The 26989-nt window shown below is 58.3% G+C and overlaps 3 protein-coding genes across 13 annotated transcripts in view; 1 reads left to right on the plus strand and 2 right to left on the minus strand.

Annotated features, from left to right (window-relative positions):
- Nucleotides 1-14397, minus strand: part of RNF213 (ring finger protein 213) — a 54478-nt gene extending 40081 nt beyond the window's left edge. For 2 of the 7 annotated variants that reach the window (XM_074847340.1, XM_074847336.1), the window contains exons 1-13: nt 12191-12431; nt 11841-11965; nt 8824-9149; nt 7601-8281; nt 6794-6975; nt 5941-6099; nt 5491-5678; nt 4981-5261; nt 3566-3834; nt 2370-2558; nt 1647-1845; nt 916-971; nt 484-637 (exon numbers count right to left, since the gene is read on the minus strand). In XM_074847340.1, coding sequence (XP_074703441.1) covers nt 484-637; nt 916-971; nt 1647-1845; nt 2370-2558; nt 3566-3834; nt 4981-5261; nt 5491-5678; nt 5941-6099; nt 6794-6975; nt 7601-8281; nt 8824-9149; nt 11841-11937 — 2781 coding nt within the window. In that variant the 5' untranslated portion in view covers nt 11938-11965; nt 12191-12431. Of the gene's footprint in view, nt 1-483; nt 638-915; nt 972-1646; nt 1846-2369; nt 2559-3033; nt 3161-3565; nt 3835-4980; nt 5262-5490; nt 5679-5940; nt 6100-6793; nt 6976-7600; nt 8282-8823; nt 9150-11840; nt 11966-12190; nt 12433-12944; nt 13056-13980; nt 14002-14071 lie in introns of those variants that run through there. The other 5 variants (XM_074847337.1, XM_074847339.1, XM_074847338.1 and 2 more) reach the window with 5 other exon arrangements.
- Nucleotides 14398-14564: 167 nt separating this feature from the next.
- SLC26A11 (solute carrier family 26 member 11) lies at nt 14565-22779 on the minus strand. Of its 3 annotated transcripts, none has more exons than XM_074847361.1 (16): nt 22437-22779; nt 21998-22190; nt 21720-21805; nt 20898-20977; nt 20059-20201; nt 19597-19772; nt 19374-19446; nt 18934-18984; nt 18526-18586; nt 18113-18168; nt 17857-17997; nt 17600-17727; nt 17133-17232; nt 16757-16890; nt 16342-16414; nt 14565-15572 (listed from the first exon to the last, which is right to left on the minus strand). In XM_074847361.1, exons 1-16 carry the CDS (start codon nt 22611-22613, stop codon nt 15484-15486), a joined length of 1761 nt encoding a protein of 586 aa, XP_074703462.1. In that variant the 5' UTR covers nt 22614-22779; the 3' UTR covers nt 14565-15483. The 3 variants fall into 3 exon arrangements, with proteins under 3 accessions (XP_074703462.1, XP_074703461.1, XP_074703463.1); XM_074847360.1 differs by having other exon boundaries at nt 16757-16893; XM_074847362.1 differs by lacking the exons at nt 19374-19446; nt 20898-20977; nt 21720-21805; nt 21998-22190; nt 22437-22779 and having other exon boundaries at nt 16757-16893; nt 20059-20858.
- A 70-nt stretch (nt 22780-22849) lies between these two features.
- On the plus strand, nt 22850-26793 carry SGSH (N-sulfoglucosamine sulfohydrolase). 3 transcript variants are annotated; one of them, XM_074847369.1, is made up of 9 exons: nt 22850-22995; nt 23267-23427; nt 23555-23660; nt 24427-24577; nt 24846-25002; nt 25282-25363; nt 25447-25650; nt 25921-26078; nt 26172-26793. In XM_074847369.1, exons 1-9 carry the CDS (start codon nt 22902-22904, stop codon nt 26478-26480), a joined length of 1422 nt encoding a protein of 473 aa, XP_074703470.1. In that variant the 5' UTR covers nt 22850-22901; the 3' UTR covers nt 26481-26793. The 3 variants fall into 3 exon arrangements, with proteins under 3 accessions (XP_074703470.1, XP_074703468.1, XP_074703469.1); XM_074847367.1 differs by having other exon boundaries at nt 25921-26793; XM_074847368.1 differs by having other exon boundaries at nt 23270-23427; nt 25921-26793.
- The last annotated feature ends 196 nt before the right edge of the window (nt 26794-26989 follow it).

Below are 26989 nucleotides of genomic sequence, written 5' to 3' on the forward strand. Positions count from 1 at the left end.
AGAAAAAAAACAAGAATAGCTCAAGCAGAGCAACGTACAACTGTTTTAAATAAGTATTTCTAAAGAGAAGGCCTAAACACATCCAAAGCACAAACGTGCCCCGCAACAAAGATCCACCACTACTTGAATAAAGGATGGAGGGAGGCTGGGAAAATGCAATGCTTACAAACAGTTTGTGTCTAAGAATGCTTATTCCAGGAAGTAGAGAGGATATATGTTTAAGGGGGGAGGAAAAAAAAAAAAAAAAAGACTTAAACCAAAACTCATGACAGCCAACCTAGGCATTTGACCTTATTTTCAGTAAGGAGAATCAAAATCATTAAATGATTTCACAACTTTTTCAAAGTACCATAATCTTGATCAGAGTATTAAGTTTTCCAAATTGAGAATGGGTATGATCTAAAAGCAGTCTGTTGTACCATTTCTGTAACACTTCTAGATATCTTGCTCATACCACCCCACGAATGGCTCCTGGGTACTCACTGCTGAGGGCTGAAGCACGGCAACCTTCGAAATCATCACGGCAGAAGTGGCAGGAATCGCAAACCTCGATCCCCACTTCAGGCACTTGCAGATCGTCTTGTGCAGCTTGAGGCAACAGGTCAAGCAGGATTCCCACGAGCGAGCTTCCAGAGCTCTGAAGGACAGCAATAAAGAGGAGGAAGTTCTCTTCCACTCAGAGTGAGGAAAAAAAATTAAAAAAACCCACCCCACCAAATTCAATATAGTGTGTCAGCTAACCATCCCTCCCTCGGATGGATTTAAAAAAACGTTGCTGACAGAGGAATAGAACTACAGGATTCTTTTATTCATACAGATTTCAATGCACACCTTCAAGCCATAAGCATAACCCCACCCCACAAGCACGGTGTAAATAAAAAGGACGATGCCCTCGCAAAAGTGCACCTCAGTTACCTGGCCTGTTCCTTATCCAGGGTACACAGCAGCGTCTTTAGAAGACTCTCTACTACCTAAGAATGAAATGACAGAAATATTGAACTGTGGAAGGAATTTTAGACACTGGTTTCTCATTAGTTGAGGGGATGCTGCGGAAGAGGGAATTCAGTATTCTTCCATGCCTTCTCTAACACTTTTATAAATACACTATAAAATTGTCAAAATTATTTACTGGATGTCAGAGTCAGCATATAGGGGACTATTATTTGTCCAAACAAAACCTGCACTTCTTAAAATCTAGGGGGTTCAAATTTATTAATATTAGTTGCAGCATCCAGTTCCTGCTGTCCTCACACAAACACAAATGTTTTCACAACAGGCAGGAAGATCTCTCAAACCAGCAGTGCCTTGCCCGAACATCCAAGAGCTGGGCGAAAAATAGTTTCAAGCAGCCATCTGAGGCTCCCGGGATTAAAGCGCTTGCTGTCAGTGACTAAGAGCAAATCTAGATGAGCAGACTCTTCTCTCATCGATGCCAACAACACTTTTTGCTACTGATACACCCCCTCATCTCCTCTTAGGAGTCTCCTACTTCAGAAGACTATTTTTGCTTTTAGCTAAATTTTAAGCTCTTTGTGCTCTGACCTGCTTCCAAGCACATTCCCTTCAGTGCCAGTTCTGCTAGAGGCACACTACGGCCCAGTTTCAGCCTTTATTCCTTAGCTGGGTAAAGCTGCCAGAAGACAAACCTTAGACTCGTTCCACAAACGGTCCATGTTCTCTAATCTGTAAGAAACACCTTGAAGAGTAACTAAGAAATCACTGGAGAAGTCTTCTATAAATTCAGCCAGGCTCTCCAGGGGCAGCACACAGATCCAGGACTTGGCCAGAGTCTTATCAAATTCCATCAAGTATTTCTTTTCTTTCATTAGTTGCAGTAGGGTCTCCCTGGAGGGAAGGCAAAACAAAATCTTCAAGTTTTCAAGGCACAAAAGGCTAAGAGCTTGTTCAGTCCATGGAGGACTCTTAGTTTCACTCCTGTGCTTTTTTCATTTACAGCTGAAGATGAGCAGAAGACCCCAAGACCCAGCGACCACAGAAGCGGTGTCAAACCGCCGAGCAGAAGCACTCAAGGAAATTAAACTCCAGGTCTTGCTCAGATTCTGCACAACACGTATCATGAGCTGCTTTAACTCGCACCAGGCATCACCAACCGCGCGAGCTGCTCCACAGCTCGCAGAATTAAGGGTTGTTTGTGTCTGGAAGGCAACATACTGCACAGCTTTGCACCACAACCTCTGAGCAACCACCACATCTGCGTTCATATATCCCAAATATCCACCATCAACATGCCACATTTCTTATTTTTTACAAACAAGGGAGGGAAAAAAAAAAAAAAGAGATAAAGTAAGGTGATGACCAAACTCCAGTGTCAAGGCACTGGATGTAACTAGTAATTCTGGAAAATTCACCTATCTTCCTTCTTCCTTGTTTCAGCAAATGGCAGCCCTTCCAGCCCCGCCCAGACATCTTCTTCCATCAGCAAGTGGTCGTGCTGCAACGGGGCAGCAAAGAAATGCAGAAGAGGAATAACCCAGACCCACTGGTCTACTTGGGCATCAATGCACCTCTGGCACAAGTTTGTCAGGTGAACCTTCAAACTGAAAGAAAAAAATACCAACACAGTAAAAGAAGAGCTTTTTACAGGACTCAAAAATGTCCCAGGAGTGGGAGGGCTACATCTCAATCTCACTATGTACCTTCAAATAACTTCTGGTACATATTTTAGCTCAATCTTATCTTCACTGAAGAGTAGATACGGTAAAAGTTTACGACTCAAAGCTGTAATCTTACTTGAATCTCTGCACAAACCCCTCTAATGCAGCACTAGGAAGTACCAACACTTTATCTCCAGTTCCCACGTGAGCCCCCCAGCTGGGTCAGGGATCGGGTGACACAGAGGCAGATCTAGGGATACTTCTCAGCCTCCCTGGTTGGGCTGAAGCACTGTGAAGGCCTCCAAAAGGCACTTCATTAGCTGCAGCTGTGCAAGTGAAGAACTAGAAATCCGAGTGCCAGATAAGCAGTTAGATAAGAGTCTGAGAAGCAGGCACCGTGGAAAATTCAACAAAGCACCTGTAATGATGCATGTCAGAGGAGAAGACAAATCCAAATGTGGCATTTAAATGAATAAACACGTGATGATCCCAATCACTGGAGTTTGTAAGGATGAGCAGCAAACAGGTAAGAAGCGAGAAACTGCCTGACATAAAAGGGTAACAAATAAGATTTTTATATAGAAAGAAAAAACAGTAGTTTTAACTCAATCTACTACTCTGGCAAGTAATGACAAGTTGTAATAAGGGTAATCCTGTCTGAACAAAAGGAAAATATTTTTCACATCAAGAAAAGTATGCGACTGTAAGAAGGCCCCAAAGAGGCCGTGCAACCCTGGAGTTTTTCAGAACTACAACCTTGCCTGAACCTTAGCCCTGCTTTGAGCAGGAGGTTGGAACTGAGATGTTCAAAAATCCCTTCAAATCTGATTTTCTTCTGATTCTCTGACACTAGAGAGCTGAATTCCCTTATTATTTTATGACAGGGTGCTACGCTTGCAGTAAAACCAGCCCAGGGAGGTACCTTCTAAGTGTTCTAGTAACATACATACCTAGTAACTGCTGCAAAAGCCTTCTTGATATGACCAATCTCATCCAGTATGGCTTGCTGTGACACCTTATCCAAGCACAAGAGGCTACACAGGGCAGTCAAATCACTTTTAAATGCTGGAAGCTCCAACCTCTCAACTACTGTGAGAATGGTGAGGCCCAGAGTCAGTTTACTTTTTATTACTGTGTCCTCCTGCGATGCTTTCGCATCTTCTGGCGCAAGGAAAGGAAGAGCTATTTTCTTCATATATTTTAGCAGCAAATCATTCACCTAGGATAAAGAAGGGAAGAAACAAGCAAACCACAGCATTAGTTCCCCAGCAAGTCTTTTTCTTCTGAAGCCATTTTCTCCTGCTGGTTACAGCGAGGACGCTTGATAGCCCTGCACACCCCATGGCACCGCAGTGGCACCAGGATCTAAGCACACGGTCCTGAGCACCACCAGAACACGAGGCGCGGTAGCCCAGCACCTTTCCGTGCTACCAGCACCCACCACTCAGCTACGGCTGCCCCCTCCCAGCCCAGCAGCGCTGGGGAGTGTCAAGGGAGCAGGGCAGATCTCGGGAAGGAACTGGTGAGCTGAGCAGTCGCACGCCCAACGCTGCCTTACGCCACCATCGCACACCGCAAGCGGACTCCAGCTTCCCAGAGGACTCAGGCTTGGCTGGGAGTCAGCAAAGGGAGAGATGTTTCTGTCCTTACCCACAGCCCCCAGAAGCTACTCTGAAACCACGTCCAGGGGGTCCATAGTGCTGTGGTGCTTGGCAATAGAAAGATCACCCTTCTGAAAAGCACAGACACTCCCGCGGGCCATGCTGAGCTGGGCGGGGGTGCCATCTTGTGGCCTCTCCCGCGGCACCAGGAGGGACCAGGCTGGGGAGAATCAGCAACCAGCAGCCCCAACACCGACCCAAAGCCCCAAAAGAGACATCGTGACATTTCTGCCATTTTTCATAATTATGCCAGGTAATAAGTTTAGGACTCCGGAATTGCTGTCTGCATCGCTGCTTAGAACTGGCCCTGGAGGAAGCTGTCTCGAGAAAAAGGCAGGTTTGGAGTCAAAGACAAGTGCAGGTAAGGTGGTGACAGAGCGACTGGCAGCGAAGCTAAAGGGCCAGGCTTAGGAAATTGATATCCAGACACAAAACCCACTCAAGTAAGAAGCCACCACGTCACAGCTCTGCTGCTGACTAACACGGGATACTCAGAACTGCACCTAATTGTAAAGGCATGACCCAAGTTCCCAAGGCAGCCGGTGGCAGCCACCCCAAAAGGATCCCCACTGGGTCTGTCACACCTCAATTTTTTTGACTGGAAAAGCAAAATTAACCCAACAAGGTCAACAGCAAAATTAAAAGTTCTGTGTTTAGTAACTGAATGTCTGTTTTCTAATACCTGTTAAAAGAAAACAGATTACCTGCTGTGGGCCAAAGTTTAACTCTGTCCATAGCATTTCCCTGCCATCATGTACCCACGGGTTTGCTGTAACGGTGTAAAACTGTCTCAGCTGGAAGAGGAAGTTTCTCAGGTTGTTGTCACTCCAGGTTCCAAGAATGCTGAAGATATTTTCTAACATAACATTTGCAGCTATTTTCTTCCCTTCCACCACGTCTTTGTTTTTATCACGAGAAATCACCTTCCAAAGGTTTTTCATTAGAGAAGGCTTTGCACACACAATGTCATCATACTGATGCCATTCTAGAACAACCAACAGAGGAGAACAGAGGAAAACAATCGTTTGAGAAACAAACACATATTTTGCATGTCTTCATTCTTTCAGCTGTCCACAGAAATACCCCCCCCCCCACACCCATCCAGACAGTGCTAATAATAATGCTAGTCCACACAAAGTTTCTAACTCAATAGATCACCCCACCAAAAAAACCATGGATCATCCCAATACGCAGATCCAGTCAGAAAAGCTCACCTCTGTTGTTGAGGACGTTGCCTTTTATCAATAAGCAGCGATTCACATAATTATTTGAACTCTTGTAGATAAATTCATACTCCCCTTCACCACAGGCAACCCAATACTTGTAAGGAATGTGCTTATCAATATTTTCCTTTGCAAGAACTACGGTGCCTTCAATGAGGTATCCATGTTCTTCTAGACCCCTAGGAAACACAAAATACAGCAAAGGCAGGCAAAGGACATGTCTGCTGATCTATATACTTCCTTTTCCACGCATTACTCCATTTTTAATAAGAATGGTGACCATTCTTTCACAATGAAAGTTTTTGAATCGTTATCTCCACTATGAAAACCCTCTGTAGCAATACCCAGCTACAAACATACAGCTACAGTCTTACGTATGACATGAAATTCTCCAGAGCCAAAACACTCTGGTACCTCCGTGCGACTCAAGAGGGTACGTACTTGGTGCAGATCAGCTCACAAATGTTGTCCTTCCAGTCTGCATAGGGATAAACACCTTCAGCCCTGATGAATACTTTATGGGTCTCAGGGTTTATTTTGAAGTCTTTGGATAATATTGCATGGAAATATACTGTAACACCATCACTTTGGCACACAAAACTACAAGAAAGAAGGAAAACAGAAAGAACTCTTTTTTTTTTAAATACTTTTTTTCAAAATTGCACAAATCATTATAAACAACAAAAAAAGATTTGAGCCACAGGCTTACTGGGTGCAAGACCCATAAGCTCTGTCAGCAGTTCACTCAAAGCGATGCTGCGCAGCCGGCCTAGTGCAAAGCCTGGAGCAAAAAGGGAAGACGGGTTCCTACAGGCGGCATGAAATGCTCCGGCCACGAGCATCCGGGTCACTGCACCGGTGAGCCAACGGAGACACCTCACTCAGCAGTCACCTCAAACAGCTTTATCCCTCTTCCAGCTTATATACATTAAGCAAAACAAGTTATACTAATCAAAACAGCTCTCCACACCATTAATCTAAGGAGTTACATGTGTGAAGCGCATGTTGCTCCTAAGAGTAAGAAATAAAAGGCCATCTTTTTATTCATCAGATACTCAAAAAGGTTCGAGTACCAGGTGTACCACATCACCCAGTACACGACTGTGCTGCAGCTCCCGATTAAACACTGGCTCTCTTTTGCAAGAGCAGTAGTTTACCTCACTTTTAAGGCAATTCTATTTCCACGTATCCATGCAGACCATACCTTAGCAGTTCGATCCCCTGGCTCAGCCTGGAGCCCTCACAGCAAACCCTGTAAGTGAGGAATGCTGGGGAGCAGCAGGGTCAGTCTCACCTTTCTTTAATCTTATCCACAGGTTTCTGGTTCGTTTGTTGCTTTTTGTCCTTGCGACCGTTTGTCACAGCTGAAGCATCATCCTTTCTAGCAGCCTGAGATCCTTTGGTCTGACTTCCCTTCTCAGTTGCTTCCTGCGTTTTCTCACTCGGGGTCTTCTTTTTCTGCTTTGTCTCTTCATTCTGCAATAGGAAGACAGATGATGCCCCATGAAACAGGAGACCCTGGAAGTACAACATCCACAGAAATATCCAACATCTCTTGAGAGGGGTGGGGATGCCTAGAAAGCACAGCACACCAGCCAGCTTCCTACTTCTGGAAACACTAATCCCTCACCAAGGGAAGCTACCAGGTAAGGAAGACAGTGCCCGGCTGTGCAAGGAATCCAACCCGAACATGCTGGCAAGAAGTCAGGTCAATAAGTCACAGATCCCCAGAGGATGGGCCATGAAGAAAAGGAAAGACAACCAAGAGCAACTTAGAGCTTTACAGGCCTGTCTGAGCAGAGCACAGACACCTACAAAGCATGAAGATCTCATCAGGGGAGATCCCACAGAGCTCACTGGGGAAGGGAGGAGTTCACAGCTCCTGGAGGCAACTGAGCAGCCACGCAGTGAGGGAGTTGTGCTGGAACTAACACACACAGGGGAGAGCAACTCAGAAAAGAAACACTTCATAGTGCTCCCTGCTTTCTTCTCGCCTCCCCAGCCTCGTGGTCTTCAGCTTTACCGACAGCACAAACGAGTCACAAAGGGAAACTTTGCCCAGCTCATCCAAGTACCCACCAGTGCTCCCTCGCATGCTTACCCTGGAAGTCGAAGAGCTCACTTGCTGCCCGGCGTCCTGTTTAACCCTCCCAGCCTGCGAGCTCTTGACCACAGGTGGAGTCTTTGTGTCTTGACTTCCATGCTCAGCACAAGGAGCTCCAGCCTTACTTTTAGGTGCTCCCATACCAGGAGACAACCCAGAGGCAACGCTCGTTCTCTCCCCTGTTGAGGCCAGTTTCTTATGGCTCCCCGAGGACTGGGAAGCTGGTTTGGTTTCTGGAAGCTGGCCAGTGTCAGGAGCACGACTGCCCCCTTCCACGTTACTCCTGCCCGTTCCTCCACACTCTGTGGTACTTCTACCCCCCACCTTCTCCTCTGGGGCTGCAGAGCTTGGAGCCGGGGCAGCCACACTGTCCGTGCTGCTCTGCTTCGGGGGGGCCATCACATCGACACTGCTGCGACTGCCTTCTGCTTCCAGACTTCCAGCTTCCTTTCCCAAGCGACCCAGCGCCCCGCCGCTCTCACGTGCGCCTCCACCGTCACCAGCAAGTACATCAGCACCTGGTTCAGCGACTTCACTGCCCAGGGTTTGGATTTCTTGTGGACTAACATGCATATTGGCCAGTTCTGTGCTGTGAACTGGTGCTGTGCTTGGAGTAGGCAGGGAGCCCTGCTCCCCAGAGCTGGAAGGACCCATCTTTGCTTTATTCCTCTTCTTTTTCTATATAAACAAAAAAAGAAGGAACAACACAATGTTTGTTCATTGCTAAAGATAAATTCTTTGTTACCTCCTCCAGCGCAGCTAGTACCAACATTTTCCTGCACACTGGGTTAACGGAGAACAACCAGGAAGAGAAAGAACAAGACCAGCCACCATCTTTTATAGCAGGGGAAACGCAAGTAACTCTTGAGAATTCTGCAGTTTTAATATTCGAGACTTTCTCAGCAGGAACACAGAGCAGCACTGACACAATGCTCACTCACAAGGGCAGACCCGTTACTAAGCTGAACTCTGTTCCGTTTCCCTCAGTGCAGCAAAGGTGCTGTTAGCAGGAGCTGCACCGCTCAGCACATTACCAGGCCACACACACAACACTTCACGTGAGCAAATACATCCACACTCTGCCTAGGAACACTGGCAGCAGCTCCCAGGTGTAGGCCAAAGGGATTCGTGGTGATGCAGCCCAGCCTCACTGCTTTACAAAAGAGAGCACAACAAATTACCAGCTACCCCTGCTCCTCAGCACCGACAAAGAGCCTTACCCTCTTCCGTGACTTCTCAGAAGAATCACCAGCCGTGCACTGAGGTGCAGTCTCTGAGGTATCGCTTTGAACTGCTACACCCTCCAGCAGCGATGCTCCCTCCTCCTCTGCCTGTGTTTCAGTAGAGGAAGGAGGCCCACCTGCTGTGTGTTCAGGTGTGGTCTCTGAGGTGCTGATCAGAGCTCTCGCCTCCTCCACCAGCGATCCTGCCTCCTCCTCCTTTGTGTCAGTGGTGGAGGAAGGCCCCTCAGCACCTTCTCCCTCCACCTCTCCTCCAGGCTCTGCTCTTGTATCAGGGACTGGAGCGAGCTTCCCCTCTCTTCTCTCTGCAACAGAGGCAAGGTTCCTGTTAAACTAGAGAGTCAGGAAAGAACACAGTCCTTGAGCAAGCAGAGTCTGCCCCTGACTACATGTATCAACTGAACACAGGAGCTGCTTTGTTGTTGTTCCCTGTTCAACAGCTACCGCCCGCAATGACACCATCCTCCCCAGCACAGCCTCCATCCCTCTCCAAGGCCCCTGCAGTCAGCAGCAGAATAATTAAGATAAGAAACCGCTGTACTGAGGTACTGATCTATCCCTCTCCTACCTCCAGCTAACGTGCTACTGCCCGAAGCAGCAGGCGCTGGGAACCACAACAGCCTCTCCAAACGCTCGAGGAACCCCAAGCTGTGCAGGGACAGTGCAGTGGCACGTCTCAGCTTTCACAGCCTTCTGGACTGGCTGTGGGACCTCTGCCACGCAGCTGAGTGTTGTGTCCAGGAAGGCTTGGGAAAACCCCTTTTTACCTTTAACAGTTTTATCCAGTCCTTAAAACCCATGAAGAGGCAGCTCACACCTGAGTCAGGCATCAGAGCAGATCTCCCCTTTCTGCAGACCCGTTTCACTGCCTCGACCCCAATTTGAGAGTGAAAGCTTTTAACCTCTTTGAGTGGATATCAACCAGCACCAAGAGACATTGATTTCCTCGGGGTATTTTTGGGAGCAGGAACAAAAAAAAAAAAAAAAAAAAAATCACAGTGAAGGTAGCTCACAACTCCCCTGCCCCCCGTCCTGGGCCTCTCAGAGCGATTCCCCCTCCCTGGGCCACATACTGATGGCAGACTGGGAAGGGCAGTGGAGCAGAGTGTTAAGGCACGGCCTTAACATACCTGGCTGCTGCCTGCCCTATAGCCTGGGAACGGGAATGACAATCAACCACCTCCTGACACCCTGCTACATCTGTCCCTGGGTCATGGCCCAAAGGCGGCGATACCAGAACTTCAACATCTACCAAGTTCTGGGCCTGCGCAACTGCAGAAGTATTTCATCATCTGAGTTGGGCTGAAAAGTACCTGACAAAAGTCAATTATCTCAGACTCTGTATATAGTGACGCTAAGCGAGACCCTCTGAGCTCTCCTGGCCGGCAGCGGGCTGCGACCAGCATCTCCCCTGAGCTGGGACGCCTCTGGGCACAGACTCCTCGAGGTTTTAAGACCGTCTGCCCACAAAGCCAACAAAGGGCCAGGGCGAAGTCAGACTTCCCAAGGCTCAGTTATTGCCCGCTGAGCAATGCCGATGCGCTGTGAGTATTTAAACTCAAGAAGAGGGAAATCTTAACTATAGGCTGGCCTCTTCCACCCACCTCCCTCCCCATCTACATGTTTGAATACGCACATTTGCCTTCACCAGTGGGGGTGTCCATATATTCCACTGGATCCAAAGATTTGTCTGCCGGTGTATATGTTTTGTGTTTATACACACATTACTTTGATTTACGGTACCTTGTAGTAAATTAGTGTGAATCTTAGAATTCTCAAATCTGTAATTAAGTCACTGTTTTCATTACAACATAGTGAAATTAATAAAAAATCACCTTGTTAATCTTTAAATTGGTCAATCATTAAGTGCTGCTAAAATTCAACCTTTTGATTCACCTCGCACTATTAATAAATCTTGAATTGCTGCTAAACCATAGCTATGTCAAATATTTCATCTGCAACACAGCCCAAAGGCTGCACCATGCTTAATGACTGCAGGTTGGTTTGTACCTGAAGCAGGCACCCTTTGCAATATTGTTCACATCCAATTTACTATCACACCATTATCTGAAGAGTTTAAACTCTTCCCTGAGCTTTTCCTGTTCCTCAGTGGCTCTGTTGACAGGGCTTGGCCTGCACATATTTACTTAGTGGAACTCCCTGATCCCTCAGACAGAGCATATCGACCTGGTAAAGCACTACAACTCCTTCCACCACCTTTAATCTTTGCCAGAAGCAGGGACAAAGCTTCCGGACCACCGAAACAGAGGCTTTGGATGTTTTTCCTACAGCACGTAAGAGCTGGAGACCCTGGGTTTGTTCCCTTGCCATTCTCGATTGCAGAGGGGTTTGCTAAGAATTGAACTTGTCAGGAGTGCAGCAGGCTGATTCTGATTTAGTGTATTCTTTTAGGATCCTACTTTTTCATATCAATAAACCAAAAGCAATTCTGGTGGCCCAGGTCATCCTCTCTTTCAGGAAATAAAAGGATTAGGAAGTATTTCCTCCAGTGTAACTGCATTAATTGTGTACTTGGTTCTGTTACTGTTCACAGAGGCAGAATTAGCGTGTTGTGAAACAGAAATTCAGGAAGTGAATTCTAAACCTAACAATAAGCTGAAGATAGGAAATTCTGGTTCAAGAGGGACGAGACTGGTCTTTGTAATACAGCATTCCATAAAAATGGCACCAGTTCCTTGCCAAAACACAAGCAAATTCAACTCCGGAGAGCTGAGTGTGGAGGTCGTGCAGAGGAGGTGCCAGTAACTGACTCACTTCTCTCTCCATCCCCCCACCAGTCACTGCAAAGCGAGGAAAGCTCCGTCTCGGGCCAGTAACATGCAGGAAGTTTGAGAGGAGAGCGGCGTGTAACGCCCTGGCCCCAGCCGAGCAGCCCAGAGCTCCACAGGCTCCAGCGGCCACCTGCCACCTCTGGCCACCGCGCTGGAGCCACCCCCCGGCGCGTCCCCAGCTCACCCCCCGCCGCACCCTCCTACCTGGGTCCTCGTCCCCGGGGGCCAGCGCGGCCCCACACTTGCTGCAGGAGCTGGGAGAGCCGCCGCCGGACACCGAGCGACACACACGGCACTTCATCCTTCCCCACCGCCAGCTCTGCCGTCAGCTTTTCGGAGACGCAGAGGGAGAGAAAAGGAGGGGGCAGAAATACAAATATTAACGCGATGGAATGAACTTTTTGCCACACAACCTCCCTCCTGCTCCGGTTTTATCTTCAGGAAACAAACTGCGATACTCAGATCACGGCCCTCAGCTGTGCTAGCTCACAGGCGGGGGGCGGGAACCACAAACGTTTAAAAAAATGAACAAATAAAAACAGCTGCGCAGAGACCTTTTAAAATTAAACGCCTCTGGGAACGCTCCGGGCCTGGTGGGGCCCAGTGAGGGCGGCAGGGCCCAGCGGGCCCGGGCCGAGCCATAGTCCGCTGCCAGAGCGGGCTCGGGCGGCCTCACCAGCAGGCCCTGCCCCGGCAGCCGGAGGACTGCAGGCTGCTCGCCCGCCGGGGAGGGCGAGGGCGAGGGCCGGGGCCGGGGCCGGGGCGACCCTCAGGCCGCAGCCCCGGCCCTCACGGCACTGGCGGGGGCGGGGCGAACCCCTGGGCGGAGCCTATATGCAAATGTGGCGCGGCGGGTTCGCCGCGGAGCGGCGCCGAGCCCCGCCCCTCCGCGCGGATATGCAAACGAGCCGGGTGGATGGACCAATGGCGTGGCGAATGGGCCGGCGGAATGCAAATGAGTCCCGTTAGGTGAGGGCCGGCGGGGGGGCACTGGGGGGACTGGGGGGGGCGCTGGCATGGGGTGTCCCGGGGCACGGGAAGGAGAGAGGAGCGGGGTGCCCAGGGGACGGCCGGGCGCACCGGGGGGGGGGGGGGGGCCGGGGCGCACCGGGGAGATCCGGACGCACCGGGAGGGGGGTCCGGGCGTACCGGGGGGGCTGTGGCGGGGCCCGGAGCCCGCAGCGCGCCGTCCCGCCCCGGGCCCGCCGGGGAAGTCTCCCCCGCACCACGCCGCCTGGCCCGGAGACCCCCCGCAGGCCCGGTGCCCCGGCCCAGCCCGCAGCGCTGCCCCCGCCTCCCCCAACTCACCGGGACCGGGCCGGGATCGGCACCTGCAGCTCCCGCGCCGCCGCCTCCCGCCCCGCGAAGTTTCGCTTTTCCGCCGAGCCGCCAAGTTTCGTTTCTCGACGTCACCGCCGCCGCCCCCCGCCCGGCCCCGGGCCCGGCCCGGCCAATCCTGCCGCGACGGAGCCGCCTTCCCCCGGGCGGGTCCCGCCGGGGTCCCGCCCCGCCGCGGCGGCCCCCGCCGGGCGGGGGGTCCGTGTCTCCCCCGCACTCCCCGCCCCGTCGGGGGTTGGGCGGCTGCAGGCGGCCCCGGTGCCCGAGAGCGGGCCAGGCCCCCGGACATCCCTCCCGGACACCGGAGGAGCGGATCAAAGGGCCTGTGCCGGGCCAGCAGCCCCCGGGGCTCTGCTCCCCCCGCGGGAGGCCCAAACCTCGCCTGGTACCTCTGCACCGGGAGCTCCCCGGCAGCCCCGCCCGCGGGGGAGGGCTGGGCAGAGGCTGTTCATGGACGGGGGGGCCCGTTCCAGCCCGGAGCTGGGGGCCCACTCCAGCTGCCCGGGGGCAGCCCCGAGGGGGACAGGCCTGGGCTCAGCTCCCTCCTCATCCTCCTGAACCGATTCTGCAGCTCCCACATCTCCCAGATCTCTACTTTGGGCTGGTGGGGTGGAGACACACCGACCCCCCACTGCTGCCTGGGGGAAAACGTCCCTCGGGCCAGGATCGATGGCTTCTCCTTGCCGTCGGGTCTCTGAGCTGCTGCAGTAACCCTGGCACCAAAGGGCCATAAACGGGCTCCTCGGGCTACTGGAGTGGGGCTGTGCCAGCGCTGGGGGTGCTGACCCCCTCCTGTCACCGACACGTGCCCCCTAGCTAGCACAGGGATGTGGGACAGGGCCTGCCAGCAGCAGGGGGGGGTGGTGCATGTGCTGTCACCCCGAAACCCAGATCCAACCGCGACTGAGCGGACAACAGGCTCCCAGCACAGCCGATCGTCGTGAGCGCTCACACGCTCACTCGGGTTCGAGCACACACCCCATTGACACACTCTTTACTCCCTTACCCCTCTCTTTTCCCACTGTCGCTGCTCCCAGTGTCCCCAGGCGGGGGGTTACCTGAGCCCCCTCCCCACACTCGCTCGCTGGGCTCCTCACCCGGCACGCAGAGCTCGCCCAGCGTGGCCTCTCGCAGTGCAGGGCCGGCCGCCGCCGTCACCACGTGAAGAGAAACAGGTCGAATCTGCTCCGTCTCTGCGCTGGTCTGAGGAGATGGACGGACGGATACGGATGGGAAGAGAGGGCACGCGTGTCCTTCAGTCCTGCAAATGTTTATCTGCTGCCGGTGCAGCAAAGAACTCGCCGCCCAGCGCTGCTCCGCTGCAAAAACAAACACTCCTGCAGCCTCCAGCAGCCGGACCCGCAGGCCCTGGCGGTTTTGTGGCTCCCAGGCACCGCCTGCCCCGGCAAAACCCGCAAAACCTTTGGCTCTGGGGCGTGCCTTCAGGCACCGAGCAGCCGGGCAGCCTGAGCTTGGTTTCAGTTTCTTTTCCTTGGGCTGCTCAGCATCGCCCAGAAATTAGAGTTTAATTTTTCCTTCCCACACAAAAGGAAAAAGCTTTCCCCAAAGGAAGGCTGAGATCACGCTGACTCATTACCAATTACTGCTTTATTACACCCTCTTTATGGGGGTGTCAGCCAAGGGCAGTTCAGGAAAACTGATTTCTCCTGAACCCTGCCCCGCTCAGCCCCGCTGCCTGACAGCACTGTTGCTTTTTGCACCCATTTCACAGCAGGGCAAGCGCAAGCCGGCATCACAGTGCCTGTCCCCTTGGTGTCTGGCAGGAGTCAGGCGAGGGGCTGCACCCACAGGGCAACAGCCCGGGCCCGATGGCAGCGTTTGGCAGCACACCCCACAAACCAAAAGGGAACAGTAAGGAGCAAAATCACTTATTTTTTCATCTCCCAGCAGCCTGAGGTTAGGAGCTGCAGCGTGCCCTTGGGCTTGGAGCGAAGCACCAGCATCCTTGAAACTCACTTTGACAAGAGTCCGCTCTGTGTCACAGTTCAGTACATCCCAGAATAAGAGAAGTGTCCAGAATTAAAACACACAATTTAAGTAAAGTCTCCAGAATTAAAACACATGATTTAAAAAAGACAGTGGCTTCGGGGATGGGGAGGGCCTGGAGCAGAGGTGGCTTTTTCCCCGATGACCGTGATAGGAACTGTTGTGCCCCGCTCACCCCTTCCACGGGTCGCCTGTCCTTGGCCTGCAGACAGCGACGTGCCTCCAGCGGGGCTGGGGACACCCCGGTCCCAGTGTCCCCACCAGCTCTCCCCTCCCTCGTGCACAGCCCGTGTGGCGTTGGGCTGTGCCGCTCTGCCCTCCCCTGCGTGGGATGTGGGGACGGTCTCCCCAGGAGGCAGCCAGGGCCCCCCCAGAGGTGGATGTCACCGGGGTGTCACAGCCACGGCCCCGCGCGGCACAGGACGTACAGCGCTGGCGCAGTCGGAGGCGAGGAGACGGGGAGGTGACGCTGCCCCAAGAAGGTCCCAGGTGGCCCCTGGACTCACTGGATGAGCCCCGTGGGCAGCAGCGAGGTCTCACTGGTGAGGGGGGCTGTCCCGCTGCCCCCCAGCTCCGCTCCTCCGCACCGCTCTGAGGCAGGAAGGGGGAGAAGCAAGACAGAGAGTTAAGCCAAGGCTTGTGTCCTGGTTTTGGCTGGGATAGAGTTAATTTTCTTCCTACCAGTGCTGTGTTTTGGATTTAGGATGAGAACAATGCTGATAACACACTGTTTTAGTTGCTGCTGAGCGATGCTTACACAAAGTCAAGGCCTTTTCAGCTTCTTACCCTGCCCTGCCAGCGAGCAGGCTGGGGGTGCACTGGGAGGGGAACCACGACTGGCCAAAGGGATATTCTGGACCATAGAACATCACGTTGAACAATAAAACTGGGGGGAGTGGGCCAGGGGGTGGTGGCCCAGTGCTCGGGGCCTGGCTGGGCATCAGTCAGTGGGTTGGGAGAAACTGCATTGTGCATCACTTGTTTTGTACATCTTTTTATCACTATTATAATTTTACCTTCCTTTTCTGTCCTATTAAACTGTTTTTATCTCAACCCACAAGTTTTACCTTTTTTCCTGATTTTTTTCCCCCGATCTACTGGGGGGGGAGCGAGCGAGCGGCCGCGTGCTGTTCAGCTGCCGGCCGGGTTAAACCACAGCAGCTCGTTGTGCACCCCTGAGGTCGGGGTGACCCTGCTCCCCAGAGGGGCTCCTGCTCGCGAGACCCCTGCAGCCCCTCCCACTGCAGCTCTGGGGCTTGACAAAGGTCAAATTCCCAAGTTCATCTTCCAGAGCCCCGCTTAGCAGCAGCCTGGGGGACTCCAGCCTGGGGAGAGCACCCGGGGCAGCCCAGACCCTCACCTGCCTCCTCCCGGCTGGGGAAATGCTGGAATCCTTCTAACTCTGCGGCGAGCAGGACTTGGAGAACAGGGTCCTGAGGGCAGAGAAACCCGGGCTGAGGGAGCCTGCTGCCGGCCGCTGCCCGTCTCTCCAGGGCTGAGCCCCCCAGCCAGCCCCAGGCAGAGGACGCAGCCCTTCCCCACCACCCACCACGGGGCTCAGCAGCTGCAGCCTCCACCTCTCTGAGGCGAAGGTGCTGGAGATGATGAAGGTGCTACCCAAAGAGCAGCATCCTCCGGGCAGTGCCAGTGGCCAGCGTGGCCGGCACGGGGAAGGCAGCGGTGAGCCCATGGGCACAGACCCTGTCCTGGGGAGCAGAGCTGACGCCCAGCACGGGGCCAGGCAGCAGGACGCAGCACATCTGCATCCCACGTACCTGCAGCCCACAGAAAGCCAGCGAGCGGCCGTGCTTGCGCAGCTCCCGCAGCAGCTCGGCCAGCCCCACCACCACCGTGTAATCGATGCTGCTGATGTGGCAACAGTCCAGGATGACGGAGCGCGGTGGAGACGCTGCTGGAAGAAGAGGGTGTGGTCATGTCCCCGACGAGTCCAAAAACGACCAGCCCAGGGGTCGCAGTCCTTAGAGCCAGAGCCGCGGCTGGAGGGGGACAGGCAGCCCCGGGAGAGCGGCAGTGGCCCGTCGCTGCTCGCACCCGCAGCCTGCAGGCCTGGGCAGCACTTGTCACCCCCGCCAGAAGCGGGGTTACCGCCGGGTCCCCAGGACAAGTCGGCGGGCCGGGGAGCCCCCGTACCTGCCAGAGCGCGGCTGCAGATGGTGTCCCGGAGGTGCTCGATGGCCGGGAAGTGCAGGCTGCTCCCCGGCTGCACCAGGAGCACGTCCCCCTCCGACACCTGCGCGAGACCCCGGTGCGGGGCGACGAGTCACGGGGAGCTCGGGGCTGTGACCTGCCCCAGGCGGGGACAAGTGCCCGTGCGATGAAGCAAAGTGCTGTCCTCCCTGCCGGAGGGGGACATGCGGGAGCCCCCATCCCTCAGGGAACCCCCACTCCTGCACAGACCCCAGTGCCAGCGGGAAGTGGGACAGCCATGCCTCCCTCTCCCGCTCTCAGCTCCTGGGATACTCCTTTCCTCGTGCGCTTTGAAAGGGGACCCTGAGCTGTGCCAGCGGCAGGCTGGGGACACGGGAGAGGACAGGAGCAGGCAGAAGCACCCTGCACCCCAACACCCCACTGCATCCAAGGGGAGGTGGGAAGCCCACCTTAACGGGGGGCCTGGCAATGGAGTAGAGCAGGAGAATCCCCGAGACCAGCATCCCGGCCACGATGCCGTACTGGACCTCCCAGAAGCAGAGCAGGAACGTCACGCAGAGGGGCACAAGGTCCAGCCCTGCAAGAGACACAACCCAGGCTCAGCTGCGTCTCGTCCTCGTGCCACGGGGCCCTCGGGGACGACACCTGCTCTGCAGACAGAGCCAGCAGCACTGGGGGATCGACCGCTCCCAGCTCGTGCCCTCACTCTTAACCCGCCAGAGCGTCCTGAAGATCCCAGCGTCAAACATGGGCAGCACAGCCGAGACGATGACGGCGGCCAGCGCCGCTTTGGGGATGTAGTAGAAGAGCGAGGTGAGGTACGCCAGCGAGAGCAGGACCAGGGCGCCTGCGGGAGATGGGGGCACCTGAGCCAAGGGGTCTCCGACGCCCAGGGTGCCTGGGGAAGCGGGTGCTGGGCATGGGGACCTGCGGAGCAGCCCACGGCAGGGTGGGGGCTCTACCTGTGACGAGCCCTCCCGCGGGGGTGCAGACACCCGACTGCGCGTTCACCGCTGTCCTGAAATGCAAAACCATGCGCTGTCCCAGGCCGCGCCAGGGCCGGCAGCTGCCCCCACCCCATGCCCAGAGACCCCACACAGGAAAACCACCCGCCCCATCAGAGCTCACCAGGGAGAAACACCAGCAAGCCGGGGGGTCCCAGCCTGCAGCGGGACCGCAGAGCACGTGAGATGGGAGGGAAGGTCACTGCAGGACCCACGTGCAGCCCCGGCGGGCGGCTGGGGACAGGACACAAGCTTGGGGACCCAGCAGGGTCTGCACAACTGTCCACCCGAGATCCTGCAGACCCCCCTCACCACCCAGCCCCAGCAAGCGCCCCACGGGCCGGGGCTCTCATCCCCCTCCTGCCACCCACCGGCCAAAGCTGCCCGTGATGGGATACGATGAGACGAAGGAGCCCAGGATGTTGGCAAAACCTGTGGTGGGGAAGGAGAGGGGGATGCAGCAGCTACGGGGGACACTGCCCGGGGCTGCAGAGAGGTCTGTGCCCCTGTTGTCACCCCCTCCATCCCCAGGCTGGTACCCGGGGCCGGAGCAGAGCCCGTCCAGCCATGTGAGCCAGGCTCAGGCTGCTTTGGAAATTGCAAAGCTGTGGGAGAGGCTTGGGGTGGGGGGAACACGCAAGGTAAGAAAGGTAACGCTTCAGGCTGAGGTCAGACTGCTGAGATGGGGATCTCCGGTAGCTCAGGGCTGCGGGACACATGGCGATGCTCGGGCCGGATCCCCACCCCCTGCCCTCCTCCTCTTCTGAGCAGTCTCTTACCAATCGCCAGCAGCTCCTGGTTGGGGTCAATCCTGTAATCGTTCTGCGAGGCTGAAAGGAGACAAGCGGCATCGCCCCGAGCTTCCCGCAGGCACAACCGAGCCCGCGCACGGAGCAGGGCCGGCAGCCGTGGGCCCCATCCCGGCACCCCCCAGGTGCAGGAGCACCCTGAGACAACACTCAGCTCCTGCACAAGCTTCAGCTGTGCACAACGCAGGGACCCCCCAGCCCGCTCCCAAATCAGACACGGGGGAGCTGCCTGGCTGAGGAGGGGGTTGGCAGCACCCCGGGGGACCCCTCCTGCCAGCCCACACAATGAACCGGGCTCAGCACAGGCAGCCCAGTCCTTCCCACTGCCCCCGTGGGAACAGCGCCCTCCCCAACACCCCGAGTCCCCTGCAGAGCCCCCCCACGAGTGCAGGGGCCTGGTGCAGCCGTACCAAAAGCCTTGGCAATCGCAACAGTCTCCAGCAGGCCCATGAGCGGGACCACGGCCAGCCCGACCCCCATGTCCTGGGAGGGAAGGACGGGGTGAGTGACGCCACCGAGGGACAAGGGTGGCCCCACAGCAGAGCCTCCCCCCACCGCGCGGGGAGCCAGCAAAGGGGCAAGGAGAGAGTGGCCCGCGGGGCGCCCAGCCTGCCCCGCCAGCCTGGCACCCACCTCCACCATGCTCTGGAAGGGGACGGTGCCGTTGGGTGCTGCCATGGAGAAGCGTGGCAGCCGGAAGGTGGGGAGGCCCTGGGGGATGCTGCCTGTGAGCGTGAGCGGCTGGGAGCCCATCGCCTGGAAGGAGTAAGCAACCAGGCCAGCAAACAGGACTACGAGGGCGTTGCGTGCTGGAGCGGAGAGAGAGGAACTGTGAAAACCTGCCCGGAGCCCAGAGCGGCGGGAGGGACGGCAGGAGGTGGGTAACAGGCTGCTGAGACCTTCCAAGCCTTAGGAAGGGGCACGCACAGCGGCAGGACCGTCCTGGGGACTCTGTCCTCCCCGACCCACCTCCAGGTCTCCGCTCCGGCCCACCTGGGCTTTACCAGTTTCAGGCTGTCCCTTCCCTGCCCCAAAGAGACGCGGCCCCAGGAGGGACGGCCGTGGGAGGGGGAGGGCAGGGGATGGCCAACGCACCGGTGGCGGAGGTCCAGACGATCAGGTGGCTGATCCTGGCAGCCAGCGGCGCCGCAGGGGCAGCTCGGGGCAAGCGGCTCTTCATGGCCCGGAGCCCTGCCAGCGCGGCCAGGCAGGCCAGCCCCAGGACGGCGTCCCCAGCCCTGCAATAGGCCCATCAGTGCCAGGCCAAACACGCTGCGGGGCTCAGGGAGAGCTGGCCCACGGGCACGCACGGCGGCTGGCAGGGACGCCACTGGTACCACCGGCAAATCGGCTAATGGGTTTGTGGGCTCTTCGTAAAGAGGGAAGCAGGACCCCCCGCGACAGGCAGGATCCACGCAGCAGGATCTGCCTCCCCCCCTCCTCCTGCTTGCCCCCACAGCAAGGCAGGGAAGGGCTTTGCCTGCCGTGATGAAGTGGATCCCGCGTGGCACCATGTGGCGTGTGAAACCCAGGCTGCGGCACAGACCCTGAGCCACGGGTGCAGCTGATGGGAGAGGACAGGGGGCACGGGGATGCCCGAGCTCCCTTCTGGGCTGTCAAAACAAGAGGAGTTATGACACAGCCAGTCCCAAGGATGTGCCTTTGGGCTGGCAAAATCCTGGTGTACCTAACTGGGAGCGGAAAACAGAACAAGCATGCCCCATCCTGCAGCCTGGGAGCCCGCATGCTCCCCCATCCTCAGATTTCCAGCTCAAATGGAAATGGCTGAGAACAAGCCCTCGTGTCACAGTGCTGGGCAGGGAGCGAGAAATCAGCCCAAGGTGTGAGCAAAGAGATGGGGAGCGAAGCAGCAGAGCCCGCAGCCCCGCAGCCGCAGGGGGACGGAGCAGGGCAGGCGCAGGGATGGTGCTGACCTGGTCTCCCCGATCCTCCGCAGCATCTCGTACAGCTGCAGGAAGAACTGCCGCGGGATCCCCTGCAGCCCCAGGATGTTCTGTGTGGGAAGACAAAGCCTGGTGAAAGCTCAGCACAACCTGAGCTGCCGGGTGCCACGGAGGGACTGCCGGGAGCACGGGGGCTCAGCCAGGCACACGCACGGTGTGGGCTCCCGCATGCACCCCAGGATGGCCCCTTCCCTGCACGGTTCTGTGCGGGGACGGCTCGGAGATGCTCTGATTTTTTTCCCCGTTTCCAGGCCCCGAGGTGCCTCCACCCCATCCTGCACACACGGTTCAGTTCGGGGCCCTCACCCCAGCCCGCGCAGCCCTGCTGTGACCCGTCCCCCTGCCCGGCGCGACCGCAGCCATTAGCCAACACCAGCCCCGAGGTTGCCGGCGCAGCCTGACACCATCTCCCAGAGTCTCTGATTTTAACCACAAAGGAAGTGTTGCAGCCCCAGAACTGCTGGGGGCCCTCATGTCTGGGAGAGACCAGCGAGGGACTGGCAGAGCTGCAAACCCACCGTGCCCGAGGCTCCCCCAGCACCTCCCACGAGCAACCAAATCAAATGTCCTGGTTTTACTGGTGTCCTGAGGGTCACTGGCAGAGGGTGCGTTCAGCTCGGTCTGCTCAGAGCAGAGCACTCAGGGAGCCACCAGATCTGCTGGCAGGGGGGACCTGTGCCCCCTTTTTGAGGCTCCTTCCCCTCACACCGAGCACATTGCCCAGCCCGGTGCTGACTAGCCCGGCTCCGCAGCATGGCCGGCTCCAGGAGAGAGCAGACTAGCAGACTGTACCTTGATCTGGCCGAAGCTAATGGTGACGGAAGCAGCCGATGTAAAGCCTTTAATGACTGGGGAGGAAATGAAGTCCAGAAGGAAACCTGCACGGGACGGGGGGCAGTAAGCACGGCGCTGGCCCCGACGGGGAGCACAGGGTGTCTGCACGCACACAGAGCTGTCACAAGCGTCAGCGGGACGACCCCAGCGCCTCAGAAAGCACCAGGGAGGGAACAACTGCAGGATGTACAGCGGCATCCTTAAAAATACAACCATGGACGGCAAGAGCATCTCACCGAGGTGCAGGAGCCCCATGGCCAGCTGGATGCAGCCAGAGAGGAAGGCGAGCAGGACGGCATAGACGGGCTCATGGAATGCATAAGAAGAGACAAGCAGCGACATGATGGCAGTGGGACCCAGCGTCACGTCCTTGGCGGTGCCCAGGAAGCAGTAGACGAAGCAGCCCATGAAGGACGAATAGAGGCCGTACTGCACGGGGACAAAAGCAGCGCTGGCACAACGCTCGGAGCCGGGAGGTGCCGGACACGGCCAGGCCGGAGAGGGCTGTGCCGCCCTCAGGGCCCTCCTGAGCAAACCCTCGACGTCTGCGGCTCCCAGCCCTGGAAAATGGGCGACTGCAGAGGAGCAGCCCTCGTCCGGCTAGCCCTGCCCGCCCTGCCGCTAGCCCGCTCGGGGTGTGGGTGGCCCCGGGTGCCACCGGGCGCTGCCACCCACCTGGAGAGGCAGCCCGGCCACCTCGGCGTACGCCAGCGCCTGCGGCACGACGGTGAGTCCCACGGTCAGGCCGGCGACCAGGTCGAGCTGTAGCCAGGCCCCGGAATAGCGCGGGAGCCAGCCCAGCACCGGCAGCTTCGTCCGCACCCCCGGGCACCGGGGAACCTGCACCGGCATGGCCGGGGCAGCGCCCGCCAGCCCGGCCGGCTGCGGACACACCGCGGGGCTGGGGAGAGCGGGGCGGGCAGAGGGACCGCGGGCCGGGGACCCCCGCGGGGCCGGGGGGGGTGGCGGGGCGGCTCCGCCGGGGTCACCCCGTTCCCAGCCGCGGGGCCCGACGGCTCCGCCCGGGCCGGATCTGAGCGGCCGGGGCCGCCTCATGTGACCGGGGCAGAGGAGGAGCCGCCGCGTCCCGCCGCTGCCGGTTCCGGTGCCGCTGCCGGTGCCGGTACCGCAGCCGGTGCCATGCGGCCCTGGGCGCTGATGCTGCTGCTGGGCGCGCTCCGGCCCGACGGGGCCCCGGCCCCGGCCCCGACCCGCAACGTGCTGCTCCTCCTGGGTGAGTGCGGCCGCCGGCCCGGCGGAGAACCGGAGCCGGTACCGGGTCCGCTGCCGCCGCCCCCAGCGCGGGGGTGCCCCGTGGGCAGGGGAGGGACGGCCCCGGGGGTCCCCCTGCGTCCCCTCCCCAGCCCAGGGATGCTCCCGGCGTCATTAGTGCCCCCCTGGGCTGTGCCCCCCCCCGCTGGTTAAGGGACGCGCTGGGGGGTCAGGCCCGGCGGTGGGGTTCAGGCCCGGTGCTGGGGGGTCACCCCGCGCCCCTCCCACCGCAGCAGATGACGGTGGCTTCGAGAGCGGCGCCTACAACAACTCGGCCATCCGGACGCCCAACCTGGACGCGCTGGCCCGGCGCAGCGTGATCTTCCAGAACGCCTTCGCCTCCGTCAGCAGCTGCTCCCCGAGCCGGGCCAGCATCCTCACCGGCCTACCCCAGGTGTGGCAGGCCCCCCCGGGGTACGGGGTGTGCTCGGGGGTGACGTGGGACCCGCTCCCGTGGGGTGACGGCCGGACGCGGGGCTGGCAGGCCCGGTCCCAGCCGCGTTGTCTCTCCCCGCCCGCAGCACCAGAGCGGGATGTACGGGCTGCACCAGGACGTGCATCACTTCAACTCCTTCGACGGCGTGCGGAGCCTGCCCCGGCTGCTCAGCCACGCGGGCGTCCGGACAGGTGGGGGAGCCCAGGGCACGGGGCACGGGCCGGGAACCCCCCCTCTGTGCGCTGAACCCCCTCGGGTGACAGCACCTGCCTGCGAGCCGGACAGCCCCGACCGGCCCTGTGCCCCCGCTCTGTGCCGACACCCGGGTCTCGCTCCGCGGCCGCCCACCGGCGCTCCTCTGCCACCCTCGTTACACCCCACTTTCACTTCTGAGCCCCATCCTGCTCCTTCCCGGCTCCCAAGTTCCCACAAGGCTTGTGCTTGACTCGGCGGCTCCAGCGCTCGCCCACCCCTGTGGGGCAGCGGGGTCCCCGGGTGGGCCCCGTTTTCTGGCCGGGTGTGGAAGTGCCTCTGCAGCCGGCAGAAGTGATGGGACCTTGTAGAGAGGTTGGTGCTGGTCTCTTCTCCCAGGGAATTAGGGACAGAACAAGCGGGAACGGCTTTAAACTGCAACAGGGGAGGTTCAGACTGGACATGAGGAAAAAATGTTTCCCCAAAAGAGTGGTCAGAGAGTGGAATAGGCTGCCCAGGGAGGGGGTGGAGTCCCCATCCCTGGGTGTGTTTAAGGGCCGTTTGGATGAGCTGTTGGGGGATGTGGGGTAGGGGAGAACTTTGTAGTTGGGCTGAGGGTTGGACTCGATGATCCCGAGGGGCTTTTCCAACCTGAATGATTCTGTGAGAAGCTGCAGCATCTTCCACGCGCAGCAGCGTCTGCCGAGCGCAGCGGACATCCCCCCGCCGCTGCTCCTGGCACAGCGCGTGTCCGCCCTCTCACAGGGATCATTGGGAAGAAGCACGTTGGGCCCGAGGCTGTCTACCCCTTTGACTTCGCCTACACAGAGGAGAACAGTTCCGTCTTGCAGGTTGGGAGAAATATCACTCGAATCAAAGCGCTCGTCCGGCAGTTCCTGCAGAGCCAGGATGAGAGGTGAGACCGAGCCCCCCCATCCCTGGGGCCGGCTGCGAGGGGGCACGCGAGGGGGGGGGGGAACGGGCCTCTCTGAAGACGTGTCTCCATGTCCCAGCTGGTCACAAAGAGGAAGGGACACCTTGTCTCTGGGTCACCCCAGATCCAGAAGCCCAGATTAGGTGGGAGTCGCCCCGCCGACCCCAGCTCACCCCTTCACAGCCTGGGGCAGGTCTCGGGGGGTGCGGGCAGCCCTTTGCTGCACCACCTCCACCCTCTCCATCTCCAGGCCTTTCTTCCTCTACGTCGCTTTCCACGACCCGCACCGCTGCGGGCACTCCCAGCCCCAATACGGGGCCTTTTGTGAGAAATTCGGCAACGGAGAGAGCGGCATGGGCTGGATCCCTGACTGGAAGCCACAGCTCTACCGCCCAGAGCAAGTGCAGGTGGGGGCCTGTGGGGCTGCGGGGGGCTATATGGGGCCGCATTGGGGCTATATGGGGCTGTGGGAGGCTGTATGGGGCTGTGGGGGACTATATGGGGCTGTGGAGGGCTATATGGGACTTTATGTCACAGCAGCCTCCACCAAAGCCAGGGCAGCCGCGGGCTGGTCCCAGCTGGGTCACCACCACCCGCATTAGGGGCAAGAGCAGGCGAAGGCCACCATGCTGTCCCCGTGACTGTCCCCGTGGTGGCCACATGCCACTTTCCCTTTCTCCCTTTAGGTCCCCCACTTTGTCCCAGACACGCCGGCTGCCCGGGCCGACCTGGCAGCCCAGTACACAACCATCGGGCGCATGGACCAAGGTAGGAGCCAGGCTGGCCACTGGCCAGTGCTGTGGGCCCTCCCGCCTTCCCCCCTGCCCTCAGCTCTCCCCCTGCATCCGCAGGGATCGGGCTGGTCCTGGAGGAGCTGCGGCGTGCCGGCTTCCACAACAGCACCCTGGTGATCTACACCTCCGACAACGGCATCCCCTTCCCCAGCGGCAGGACCAACCTCTACCGCTCGGGCACCGCCGAGCCGCTGCTGATCTCCTCCCCCGAGCACACCGAGCGCTGGGGGCAGCTCAGCCGGGCCTTCGCCAGCCTCCTGGGTAAGAGCCCGCGGCCCCCAGGAGGGCGCAGAGCTGGGGGGGGGGGGCCAGGAGCCAGTGCCCACCCTCCCCATGCCGAATCCCTGTCGCGGAGGACGGGCCTGCAGCCTTCGGCCGGCCCCGGGAGGGGAGAGGAGGGAGGATGAAGCAGCAGGGTCCCAGGACCACCCGCAGCCCACGCGGCAGCAGCCCTGGGGACCGTTCTGCCCCTCTCCGGGGTTGTTTCCTCCCACAGGCACTGGCCCCTCTCACCCTTCTCTCCCCCTCCAGATCTGACACCGACCATTCTGGACTGGTTCTCCGTCCCGTACCCTTCCTACAGCATCTTTGGCCGGAGGCGGGTGCAGCTCACCGGGAAGTCTCTCCTGCCGGCGCTGGAGTCAGAGCAGCCCTGGGCCACCGCCTTCAGCAGCCAGAGCCACCACGAGGTGACCATGTTCTACCCCATGCGAGCCGTCCAGCACCGGCACTTCCGCCTCATTCACAACCTCAACTACAAGATGCCCTTCCCCATCGACCAGGACTTCTACGTCTCACCCACCTTCCAAGACCTTCTCAACCGCACCAGGGCCAGGCGACCAACCCACTGGAACAAGACCCTGCACCAGTACTACTACAGGGACCGCTGGGAGCTCTTTGACTACAGCCATGACCCCGCCGAGAGCCAGAACCTGGCCCCGGACCCCCGCTACGCCGCCGTCTTCCAGCTCCTTCGCACGCAGCTCCTGAAGTGGCAGTGGGACACGGGTGACCCCTGGGTCTGTGCCCCTGACGCCGTCCTGGAGGAGAAGCTGAGCCCCCAGTGCCAGCCACTGCACAATGAGCTGTGAGCGTCCCCTCTGCCCGGCGTCCCCCCTGCCCTCGGGCACAAGGGGGTCGGAGCAGGGTCCTGGGTGACACCCCGAGGCTCTGCTCCCTGCAGCGCAAACACCGCCCGGCCCAGGAGCGCTCAGGGATCCTCCGTTCCCGGCCAGAGGAGCCGTAAGGGCCCAGCTGCTCCTCAATAAAGCCTCTGGAGGAGAGATCGAGGTCCCTGCCAGCCCTGCTGCGGGGGGGCAGCTGCTGGCCCTGGGGGGAAGGTGGCCCGGTGGGCACCGGCGAGGCGGGACGGTTTAATTTAACAAAATATACAAAGTGCCCAGAGTCACCGAGGTGCACGGGGGGATGGTGTCTGCTCCCTCCCTGTGCGGCAGAGACTGGACCAGAGCTGCAGGGGGGGGCTGGGGCTGGCAGCCCCCCGAGGGCAGTGGGAGCCAGCGGGACGGGCGGGCCGAGGGGCTCTGTGGCACAGACGGGGCTGTGGGAGCAGCTCAGGGTCCCCCGACGCTCCAGGAAATGG

Source organism: Strix aluco, chromosome 21 (genome assembly GCF_031877795.1).
Source record: "Strix aluco isolate bStrAlu1 chromosome 21, bStrAlu1.hap1, whole genome shotgun sequence".
NCBI classification, from domain to species: domain Eukaryota; kingdom Metazoa; phylum Chordata; class Aves; order Strigiformes; family Strigidae; genus Strix; species Strix aluco.